General features: G+C 39.0%; 1 protein-coding gene across 2 annotated transcripts in view; it reads left to right on the top strand.

Moving 5' to 3' along the window:
* Positions 1–12,361, top strand: part of VPS35L (VPS35 endosomal protein sorting factor like) — a 125,213-nt gene that overhangs the window by 47,666 nt on the left and 65,186 nt on the right. For both annotated transcript variants that reach the window (XM_026650619.2, XM_026650618.2), the window contains exons 15-22: positions 2,216–2,262; positions 4,816–4,927; positions 5,706–5,822; positions 6,256–6,309; positions 6,721–6,801; positions 7,233–7,295; positions 8,683–8,768; positions 11,629–11,709. In XM_026650619.2, coding sequence (XP_026506404.1) covers positions 2,216–2,262; positions 4,816–4,927; positions 5,706–5,822; positions 6,256–6,309; positions 6,721–6,801; positions 7,233–7,295; positions 8,683–8,768; positions 11,629–11,709 — 641 coding nt within the window. The remainder of the gene's footprint in view (positions 1–2,215; positions 2,263–4,815; positions 4,928–5,705; positions 5,823–6,255; positions 6,310–6,720; positions 6,802–7,232; positions 7,296–8,682; positions 8,769–11,628; positions 11,710–12,361) is intronic.

Genomic DNA, 12,361 nt, shown 5'->3' with positions numbered 1-12,361 from the left:
ACCGTATTTTCTAAGGTTGGTCAACGTACAAGTAATGGGCAAAGTACAAGTAATGCAAATCAAGGGCAGCATAGGGGTAATAAGTGTATGAATGAAAGAAGTGCTAACAAGCCTTAACAATAATCAAGTGAGTAGAGTCAATATAAAGCCATTCTTGTTGTAGTACATGTTTAAAGATTGTGTAGAATCTAAATAGTATAAATGCTTTTAAATAATGAAGATGCTAAAGACATTTTAAAGGTGAAACCTCACCCACACCAAAATGCACATCTGATTGCTTTGTACAGGACTCTGCATAACATGTCTCCTGGGACCAATCTAGAGATCTTTGATTTTGCATCAGAATCCCATGATGCTGTTCTTCGCACTGCTTATCAACTTAGCAATGCAAATTGCACCTTTTTTTATTTATAAACATGATCAACATAATGTTATAATCAGTCTAAAAATAGTCTGAAACAGAAATTAATTTCGAAGGAGACATTACAACACTTCATCATTTGAGAGGAAAGTTGAAAGAAGTCCAGTCATGGGGAGAACTTAAATTTGCTGTGATTGCCTCCTTGTTTAAAGGCTTGTTTCAAAATTATCTTCTTAGAAATCCGCTTTTTCTCATATTTAGAGACGAATAGACTAAACCTCAATAGATCTAAGCACAGTGGTGAGCTGGAGCCGGTTTGCGGGAACCGGTTGTTAAATTTAGAAGCCCTTTTAGAACCGGTTGTTCTGCATGGGACAACTGGTTCTAAAAGGGCTTTTAAATTTAACAACCAGTAAAGCTCCGGCAGCTCCCCGCCCCGCCCCCGGCCCCAGCTCACCTCTGCTCCGCCTCCGCCCCTGAACGCTCCGCCCCGCTTCTCCTCCCCACCCCTGCTTCCCACGAATCAGCTGTTCGCGCGGGAAGCCTGGGAGGGCTGAGAAGCAAGTGGCGGCTTCGCGCTGAGGCTCAGGGAGACGGAGCGGAGGTGAGCTGGGGCGGGGGGTGCGAGGAGGGCCACGCGCCGCGGCAGGTAACCCCCTACTCCCCCCCTAGCTAAGCTACCCAGCCCCTAGGAGCCAGAGGGACCTGCCGGATGCTTCCCGGGAGCCACCCCAGGTAAGCACTGCTGGGACTCCCCACCTTGCCCCCCGGCAGGTCCCTCTGTCTCTTAGGGGCGGGGCGGGGTGGGCACCCACTACTGTGGCCCACGAGACCCTCCTGCCCGGCCCCTGAGCTCCCGGCCGGGGAGGCTAGTCCCTGGCTGTTCCCCCTCCCCGGCAGCTTCAGCTTGCCCCGCCGCCGGCGCATGCTCTGGGCGGCGGGCTACGAGCTCAGCCTGACCCAGCCTGGCTCCAGCCGCGCCGCGCGGCTGTAGTGCCGCCAGCCATCAGGAATGAGAGGAGGGGTTGGATGGGGTGGCGGGGGGCAGTCAGGGGACAGGGAAGGGGGGTAGATGGGGCAGGAGTCCCGGGGGGGGGCGTCAAGGAACACGGGGGGTTGGATGTGGCAGGAGTCCCGGGGGGCGGGCCACGACCCCCTCGTGGGGTGAGGAGGGAACCGGTTGTTAAGTTTTTGGCAGCTCATCACTGTCTAAGCATACATTTTTAAACTCTTGTATACATGAAAAATATATGTATATTGGAAATAATAATAAGCAATTATATTAAAGCACAATTGAGAACATTTAAATTTATAGTCAATACTGCGTTTTCTTACTGTCCTGTTGGCTGGTATCATCTTGCTTTCTTGATCTTCTGAGTCTATTTAGTTTCTTCTGTCATGCTGATATAAGCTAGTGAGGAAAAATTTGGTAAGCTGTGGGCTTTGTAATTGCTTAACATGGCCAACAAGCTACTTAAAACTTCAATCAGTGTGTCTGCATTCTGCAGTAAAGAGCTAGTGGTATTCCCCTCTCTTGCCAGAGGTAATTGACCTTGTCATTTTTCAGAGAGAGAACCTTTTCCAGACATGACTAAAGACCTGGAAACTTGACTTTTATAAAATAAAGTAGCAAGTCAGATTAAAATGTCACTGTATTCGTGCAATATATTTGTTTTATGTTGCACCACCAAAAATATTTTCTTTTGACTAAATGTAGTGTTAAATAAGATTATTGGAATATAGTTGCTAGGTAATGAAATTCACCTCTAGTTAATGTACAGTTTACCAAAAGCTGTGAGGATGTTTTATTTGTGTGGTCCACACTTTTTAATTTGAATGAAATCACCGTTATAGATTTTGCTTACCGAGATGATGGAGAGATGCAAGAAACTGGGGAACAAGTAAGTATTGCATGGTCAACAGACCAGAAGTCAGAAATCTAAATCTTGTGTTACACTCTTATAATCCAGTTCTTTGTATAATGTTTCTCATTTTATTTTTTGCAGGAGTACTTTATTAAACTATTAAAACTGAGATGTAGTATCTGTGCTCCCTGAATTTTTTTTTTCACCCAGAATTCCAATGGGTTTGGCTGTGGCAAAAAAGTTAGTTGACCCAATTGTCAGATGAGCCAGAGTTCAGCTAGGATTAAACCCCATGATACTTTGTGCTCCCAGTCATTTCCTTTGGGAACTACACATGCGACATTTTCTTCTGTTCCTCTTTTTACTTTTGCCAATTGACCAGTATGTGTATACTGTGAGAGGGAGGTTGCAGAGCAGGTGACTGAACAGTGCCATTTTAAGGCTAAGAATAGTCTTCCAAGCCTGTCTCAGGAAGGATGTGCATTCATTTCTAGTTAACTTAGTCCCTGTCTGAACTAGAAAAATGAGCAGAAAATGGATTTCAAATACAATTCATCCCATCTCCATACATTAATCTGAACTGGAATGTGGTTTGCACAGGCTTACCTCTATTTAGTGACTGATTAAGAAAGGTTACTTGCTAGTCTTGAATCCTCTTTCTGAATTGTGTGAGCATGGTTTGGCCCAAGTTATACTGGGTGGTTTCAGTTTGGTTTATTAGGGGGGCAGGGCGAAGATATGCGAAAATTGTTTGCAAACATGATCAATTTTTCTACTGCACGCTGAGCTAGTGTAATCTGCTTTGAGCAGGGCCGCCGGGGGGGGGCGAGGGAGGGGCAGTGGGGCAATTTGCCCCAGGCCCTGGGCCCCACAGGGGCCCCCACGAGAATATAGTATTCTATAGTATTGCAACTTTTTTTTATGGAAGGGGCCCCCAAAATTGCTTTGCCCCAGGCCCCCTGAATCCTCTGGGTGGCCCTGGCTTTGAGTGAAGAGGTGGAAATGCATTACCCTTTTAACTAAAAGAAAGATATTGTAACACCAAACATGTGACTAAGTTAAGGAGTGGAGAAGTTTGACTCAAAATCAGGGGTAAGGACACTCTTACATCGCTTTAATAGGGGCAAAAATCATGCTTTTAAGACTCCACTGTATTAAGTTCTGTCTAAAGATTTTTGGTCCATTCTACAGCATTTGTCTTTAAATTAAATAGTTTCTAGTATTTTGGGTTGTGAAGACAGATTTTCTGCTTAGTCTGTGCACAGCTCTCTTGTTTGCTTTGCAGCAAGGCAAATTTCACAATGTAGCACCAAGAGAGCTGAGAAATTTCCTATGTGTTTTAATGGAGTGTTAATTTCAGTCTTTTTTTGACCTCTTAAATGCTTACACAATGTAGCTAATTGGAAATTGAATAACCCAGCTCTGACCATTGTTTTGTAGGTTAACAACATGATAGGCAAATTTCTGCCCTCTTACGTGCACCTCATTGAATGATATTTTAGATTTTATGTAGTGATTTTCATTGCTAAATTATGAATCCATGGGCTCTTCACAAACTAGATACATGCAGTATCACTAAAATTCAGCCATCTCTGGGTAAAAGGTAGCAGCAAACTTGTGCAACATGCTGTGGACAACAGCTGGTGGCATGAAAATGTATGGACAAGGCCAAGGGCAAATTCCTACTAAGTGCTATGTGATCACTGTAATCCTATTCACTTTTGTTCTGCAAAAGACCCACACACAGTAAATTGCACAGTATTCACTTTATTGACTTCAAAGGAATGAAGGACGGAGTATCAACTCTGCTGGGGTTACAAGTCAACATGGAAGGTGTGCAATTTAGCCCTGAATGTTTCTTTTTCATTGCTGTTTCAAAGTGAGTTACTTTTTCTGAAGTGCAGTACACTGGATTGCCTCTTCAACAGCTAATTTACAATATAAATTTTAGGTTTCAATTATTACATCTGTAGACAATAATAATCACCTTTACTATAATCGTATGGATTTATTTCTGTTCTACCAGCTCATTTAGTAGAAATCAGCCTTGCAACAACAGCTTAGTTAATGCAACAAAGCTTCAATAGAGGTTGTCGCCATACCAAAAGATACTTTCAATTGTAGGGACTTCAGACAGAAGAAGAAAATAGAATAGTTCAGCAAATGTACAAAGACTATCCCAATATTACTGTTTCTTTTTACTGAATAGCCAATGGTCTCCAGCTTGGTGAGTGATGTGCCAGTATTATAAGGAAATCTGCTCTCAGCTAGTGATAGTTTGGAAGAAAGTTGATCCTTATGTAAGAAATCTAATGTAAAATTTATTTTAAAGACAATTAAATGATGTTTTCCTTGGAGTTAAGCAAAGAAAGTACAGGCTGAGGTTTTCTACATATCCTGCAGTTAAGTGCGGCATTGCCAAACTTAATATTTTCTTGTTTTGCCAACCCTTGATCAACCCATCACCCAAAAAAGTAGAAATGGAGTGGTATTTAATCATTCTTTGACGTTCAGATTAATGTAAATTAGACAATGAAAAGTGACTTAATTTATGGTGATCTGCGCTGATTTGTGTCCTGTTCCTTTTAGTGCCTTGCTGTTGAATTCAGTGATGTCAGCATTCAGAGCGGAGTTTATTGCTGCAAGGTCTATGGATTTTATTGGCATGATTAAAGAGTGCGATGAATCTGGATTCCCCAAGGTAAGTTTTTTTGCAATTTAAAGCACTCCTTATTCATTATCTTGCTGAGTGCTTTATACTTTTAGCTAGCTGTCTAGATAGTTCACACAGGATTAAAAAATGGGAACTTTATGCTGTGTAGAATAAGGTGATTTAAGATCTAGAACATAAAGTGATTTCTATTCCTGTTTCATTCCTGGGTCCTGAATCCTTTACGAGTGGGAGGGGTCCAATGCGAATAGAGACAAGAACTCTCTCTTCTGCAGCAGCAGTGAATGGATCAGAAAGAGGCCTGTTGCAGTTTATTTGTAATAAGGAAGGGGCCCTTATTAGCCAGTCAATCCCAGTGCTGGAAAGAAGTGCTGGGAATTAACTAATTTAATTGTGGCTTCATTCACACAGCATGTGACTCTACTCCCCACACTTACTTGTCCTGTTTTAAGGGGCTTAATCCTGCCCCATTGAAGCCAATGGGAGTTTTGCTGTTGACTTCAATGGGAGCAGAATCTGACTTCTGGGTGTGCTAGTTTAGAGCCTTTCTTCAGGAATCTGCCAAATAAGTGTGCATGTTAAACAGCTGTATTTCATTTCAATGTATACGCTCTGATGAGTTGCTAATTAAATGTAACCGCTTATAGTTCTCCAACAAAAGTGCATTACAGTTCAGTCTTTGAGCCAGAAAGTATATGATCTTTGAGTGACTTACCCAACTAGATAATTTTGTAACCAGTAGTATTTTGAAGTATGATCTGTTTCATAGAGAATCTTTAATTGATAGGATGATCTGATCTTTCCTCAGCATCTTCTCTTTCGCTCTTTGGGATTAAACTTGGCCATGGCTGATCCTCCTGAATGTGATCGCCTTCAGATATTAAATGAAGCCTGGAAGGTTATCACAAAATTGAAGAACCCACAGGTGGGTCATTGATAGGAGATGAGTTCTGGGGTAAGTTGGAACTGACTTGCCAATTTCAGACACAGTTTTGTAGCCAGTTCAAAATGATTAAAAATAAATAAATCACAAATTACATATGAGCTTTTAATACACACTGAGCATAGCATTGTCTAGTTCATCATTCCTAGACACTCAATAATTGCCTTGTCAATAAGCATACCGGTCATATGTTTCATACATACTTAGTTGTACTCAGTTTGGGTACAGCAGGGCCCCATTCTGAAATTTGTAACCATGAAGGTAGGTCCTTGTGCCTGCTTGGATCCAAGTGCCAGACAAGTGCCTAAGTAATTACTTAAGCAGACTGTGGGAAGAGAAATATATACTCTGAAACTTGATACAGATTTTGAAAGTTATGCATTCTTTTGACCATAACATATATATCTATTTCTAGGATTATATTAACTGTGCAGAAGTGTGGGTGGAGTATACCTGCAGACACTTTACGGTATGTAGGAATTTCTATAAGGATTTTTTTTTCTAATTTTAACTATATGGAGACAGTAAGTAGCTGTATAGCAGTTTACAATGTGAAAAACAATAAACCAGATTATCTCCTAATGTGAGAGTTGAATAGATACAAATTAGAGGCTTAAAAGGAGTCCTTTTGATCATTCATAAATATATTTCTAACCTGTATTTGGAACATAATTGGGGAAATAGGAAGTGTTACAGTAAGTGTCTGTTTGTAATCAGATAATTCTTATTTAAGGTTCAACTACAACCATGTAGAAAATTCATTTTTTTGTAAATGGCAATAAATTCTCAACCTTAACTTAGTACTAACAAAGTATTTTAGTAATTTGATTTCTGCACCATTTTTAATGCTGAGTTGTGACATTTAATTTTCACTACATAGAAGCGTGAGGTCAATACTGTTTTGGCAGATGTTATCAAACACATGACTCCAGATCGTGCATTCGAAGATGCCTATCCACAGGTAAGAGACTGTTTTGATTTACCAACTCTATAAATAACTAATTTTGTTCCAAGAAAATGCACAGAGGGTTCTAAAGTCTCTTACTTTACAGTGTATTTTAAAAGGCCTTTTGTAACTCAGGAAGCTCTTTAGAATAAAGCGAAGCTGTGGTATAGTGTTCCAGATTTATGGAGGTCAATTTTTAAATCTAGAATAATTTACAACAAAAGAATTTGTGTATGTGTATATATAGCTATATATATAGAGAGAGAGAGAGAGAGCTAGCTGTGTGTGTATATATGTGTATGTTTTTAGAATTGTTTTCTACGTGTTAACTGGAGAAAAATAACCTATACATTGGATGATTTACAGATAGATCTGCACCGGTGTCATCATTATGTACATTAACATGCAATTTGTAATGTATTTAGTTGTTTTTCTTCTTTTCCTAGCTTCACTCAATTATTCAGAAAATTATCACCTATTTCCATGACTTTTCTGTACTTTTTTCAGCGGTAAGTCATACCTTTGCATTGTTTTCTAGAACTTGAGTGTAGATTGTTTTCATAAGGAAAGCTAACCTAATTTTCTTATCTGTCATCTGAAAGCTCACATGGTGAGAAGCACTTTTTGTCAAGTATAAAATTGTTAAAACACCATGGGAAGTCTTCTCTTGTTACTTTCTTAAAAAATCCATTATTTGCATTCCAGCCTATCACACTGTTTTCTTCCTAGGTTATAGAATTCTCTAATACTATTTAATTCTCTAATATCTTTGTTTTAATGCAGCAGTAACAACCAGCCAGCCAGCAAAGGGAGGTCAGATTAACTAATACAGCTTATTTGTGTTCTGTGCTGATAACTACATAATGAGTATTTCAGTATAATGCATACATATAATGTGTCATAGCAAAGAATTCAGAGTCAGCTGTTCTGGTACTGACTGAGGTACAAACGAAAGAATAGGGAGGCCAATGGGTAGGTTTGCGTTGCAAAGTCTGCTTAAACTACTGAAGCTTGATTAAGGGCAAACTTTTCAAATATACGTAGATGATTTAAGAGCCAAATTTCCATTTTCAGCGACTTAGGCACCTAACGCTCACTGAAAGTCAATGGGTATCAGGCTCCTAAGTCACTTGGGCACTTTGAAAATTTTACCATCCATATATTTTGGGGATGGTACAGAAACTAATTCTCTGGATTCTCAAATTCAGCATCTTTAAATGACATCCGAACATTCTAAAGCTTCAAAAGTAGCCCTGGAAAAATCCAAAATGGTGGCAGGAATTTGACAGATTTTTTGGGACCGTAATACCCTATGACTTGTTCCTGGAGTCCTCAGACTTTCCAGTGATCATCACTTCTGTATCTGTGCTGCTTCAAGCATATTATTGCTTTTATTACACATTTTCCATATTTTTTTGAGACACGTGGCTAAATGAGCTCTGACCTGTTCCATGTTTATACTGGATACGCTGAGCCAATAAGCTAGCTGTTTTGTCAGACAATAGGATTTCTCCATTCATACCACCCTGCTATAATCTCACATAGGGTGACCAGACAGCAAGTGTGAAAAATCAGGACAGGGGATGGGGGGTAATAGGAGCCTATATAAGAAAAAGCCCCCAAAATAGGGACTGTACCTATAAAATCGGGACATCTGGTCACACTAATCTCACAGTACCTAATCTCTGATCCTCCAGGAAGAATAACTTTCTTCAAAAGAAGTAAAAACTGGTCTATTACACTCATACACGCATAGCTGAGATTATTTTAAATATTTCTAAAATATTTATACTTATTGGTTCTTTAGGCAGATTTTCATCTTCAGCACAGAGATCAAAAGCTTTTGTGTGTAAAATACCTTAATATACCTGTTGTTTTTTTAATTTGTATTTTTAGGAGAAATTCTTACCATTCCTGGATATGTTCCAGAAAGAAAGTGTGAGAGTGGAGGTTTGCAAGTGCATTATGGAAGCTTTTATTAAGTAAGTAGAAAATATTCTGATTAAGGGCATGCTAGAGGATCTGGGCAATCTATTGAAAAGTTGTTAGGGGAGATAGAATGAATCTGTTTGTAGTCCATTCGGCATGTATAAGGTATTCCAGGCTCCAAGAAGAAAATATAAACATATAATTTTGTATTAGTCTTCTTTATTCATCAGTTGCTTATTAATTGTTTTTCAGTGAAAATCAGAGTATCTGAATAGTCTTGTCAACTCTGTGTCTGATAGAAATAACAGATAGCGTTGTAGCCATGTTGGTCTTAGGATATTAGAGAGACAAGAGCTGAAGAAGAGCTTTGTGTAAGAGCTCGTCTCTCTCATAAACAGAAGTTGGTCCAATAAAGATATTACCTCACCCACCTTATCTCAGAAATATAACTTGACTTTCCTCATAATAAACAGTTATATTTATTGTTGCTGATTCCAGATTAATTGTTGTTTGTGCTTGCTTCAATTTCCATTACTTGACTTGGTTTACATGATAAAATGCTGTATATTCCTAGCCTTGGCTGACATCAGCAATGATCTTGGCATATGAATAAGGAAAGGAACAAATAGACATGTTTGTTGCAGTAAAATGAACGTTTCCTGAGTGGAAAACGATATCAGAAGATGAGATTTCATGTTCAAACTTTTCAGAGTCCAGAATAGTTATTTTCATTAAAACAAAAGATTTTTTTGAAACATTACTTTCTTTTATCTTTTTCTTTTAAATGCTCAAATTGGAGAGCAGTAGTACATAACTTAAAAGTGATATCTGAGTTTCAATTAGATTTCTTCCAATCAGAAATATTAAGTGCTGATATTTCAGGCATGAAAAAATATATAGTGAAAGGCTGGCTAGAGCAACTTCCACTGGTCTGTTACAAAGAGCAGACTGTTATGATTTCTTGATTGCATAGTTGAGAAACATTGATAGCCATTCAGATTCTGCCTAATGTGTATGTACTGCATTATGTCAATTGTATATTCCAAGGGGACTGTATATAACAGATTGTGCAGTTGATGGTGCCAGGTTTGGAGTCTTTTGTTACTAGTTCTAAATTTTTCAAAAATGTAGTCCGTTGTAGTTGGCAGAAGCCTGCAAATGGTTTTTGACCATGATGAAAATGCACCTTGGATACATTTAAAAACCAAACCAAAACCCAGAAAACTTTATTTGAAGTCCATTAGAAATATTGTTGTAAATACAGAAGGCCAAATTACCTGTCACTGACCCCTTCCATCAACTTCTAAGTGTCCCTGTGCTGCCCTGGTAACCACTTGAAGCGAATGGAACACTTATTAATGAAGTTTCCAGGCTTATCTCCACTTAAAACAGAGCTGGGGGGGGGGGATGATAGATATTTCCTATTCTATTCCACTTACAGTGAGATGGACCTACTCCTGATATATGTAGAGCTCTCTTTTGGGTAATGCCCTTTTGTTAGGCAATATCTTAAGGGGAGAGCTTTTAATACTACGTAGACAAAGAACACTTAACTATACGTTCATTTACTATATACTATTTATCACTAGGCATTTGTACAGCAGAAAAAAACATATTCAGTACAAATAGAATGAACAATTAATTGCCCTAATAATATTTACTAGTAGACTATAAGATCTGGAATGCAGGGCTCTTCAGCTGAATCACTCTAAACCAAGGTGCTTAATCTCTGTATTCATATCTAGAGTAATTACTGCTAATCAGATTGGAAGGTGGTTCTAGATGGCTCCTCCCATCATGTAGAGGGAGTGGGTGTGTCTTTTTGGGCAATTAGGAAATGAGGTAGAGGGGGCCCTGGAGAGGCAGCTGAGGCTGAAGTTTATGCTTCAGCGTTTTTGAGTTGTCAATGAAGCCATACCTCAGGAAGGAGATGCAATTAAATGCCAGCATTACAGTGGTTTGCTGTGTTGAGGATACAGTGGGGCTTGGTCTGTTCACAGGGGCTATTCTGAATGTTCTGTTACAGTAAAAGATACAGTGGTTATAAATGAATACAGTATAGAGCATTCATTGCTCATCAGGGTTAGATGTCTCTGCCCTTTATCTCTTTCAGGCTGCCTTGTTTTATTGCATACTGAGTGTTACACTTCTTTGTTCTTGGCAGTTGATTGACTGTGCTAGTTTTGAGGCACTTTTGTTCTCCTTCTTTGGAGCTCAGAGTACAGGAGAGCAAATGGTTTCTTTCAAAATATCTGTTGAAAATGGCATTGGAGATACTATCCAGGAAATAGAGTGGCATTTCTCATTCCTCTGGTAACTCAGGAATTCTGGTTTTTGGCTTCAGTATTTATCTGTGGCATGATTAATACCTCAAGGTGAAGCAACTTCACGATATATACTTGGTCGTCTAAATAGTCCTTGCATGCCTAGACGGAGCACATCACCCATTCTGTGCTATCTGACATTAACCAAGAAACTAGATTCCTATCTGAGATTTCTTTACTGGTTTTGCTTTCAAGTTCTTAGCTGGACATTTCTGGGCAATCTTCTACACTCTCACCATCCATAAGACTTAAGCTGTCTGTGACTTTGTAATAATACCGCCAGATAGTTATGAAATAAGTCCCACTGTCCTGTTTATTTTTTAACTGTGTATTAACTGCGAAGGTATAAATATACTTTAAGTATTTTTGTAAAAAGAAAGATACCTTGGGATGTTGCACAATGCAAGGTGTTCTTTGTAGGTTATTTCACAGACAAAGATCACATTTTCACCATTGCGATTCTCTGCTCATAAGAGTATTTAAAGGCTGCCTATGCAAAATTAGCATTAAATGAATTTTAAGTTTTCCACTGTTGTGTCTTGGAGAAACTGCAGTATTTTTATCAGTATTTTCCAAAAATGTTTTTTAGACATCAACAAGACGCTACTAAAGACCCTGTCATACTCAATGCTCTTCTACACGTGTGCAAGACCATGCATGATTCTGTGAAGTAAGATGAAATTTACATGTATTATAATACAGAATATGTGTAAATGGTGGATGTTCTGATGTATAGTTTTACTTTTAGGGGGGTTAATATTTCAGGGTGAATTTATGCATGGCCCTCTCTTTTGCATTAATGGGAGCTGTGCAGTGAAATCACAACACAAATTATTTACTCTTTAATCATTGCTTTGTTAGAGTCTTTGTTTCAGCATTCAAAGTGGAAAATGGCAATAACTTAATAGATTTTTTTTCTAGTGTGGAGGGAGGCAGCAAGGATACTTTTTGAGACTAAAAAACATAAACAAAGTAGCAGATGCTGTTAAGAGAAATGATGCCAGTTTGGGCCCTTTTCAGTTTTTGTGAGGATAAAAAGCAGCTAGAATCTTCCAGGAAGTACAGTGAACAATAGAGTATTTAGAGGCTTTCAATACATACTTCGCTATTAAAAACTCAGCTCCCAAAATTGAGTTGCACTCCAGCCACTTTCAGTTATTTGACCTGCACAAAGCAGCCCTAATCTGGCAGAAATAACAAGATCTCTCTCAAGTAGGGGGATTGCTGGGTGGTAGAGAAAGTCCTATCAAACTCCCACCCTGTGGCTGTGCAGGAAATGAGGATCCCTGGCTGTCATAATGGCTCTCAGGGGCTGTTGGCAG

This window comes from Terrapene carolina, unplaced genomic scaffold (assembly GCF_002925995.2).
Source record: "Terrapene carolina triunguis isolate 2854851 unplaced genomic scaffold, T_m_triunguis-2.0 Scaffold93, whole genome shotgun sequence".
In the NCBI taxonomy this organism is placed as follows: domain Eukaryota; kingdom Metazoa; phylum Chordata; order Testudines; family Emydidae; genus Terrapene; species Terrapene triunguis.
This window is presented reverse-complemented; position numbering and strand designations above follow the sequence as displayed.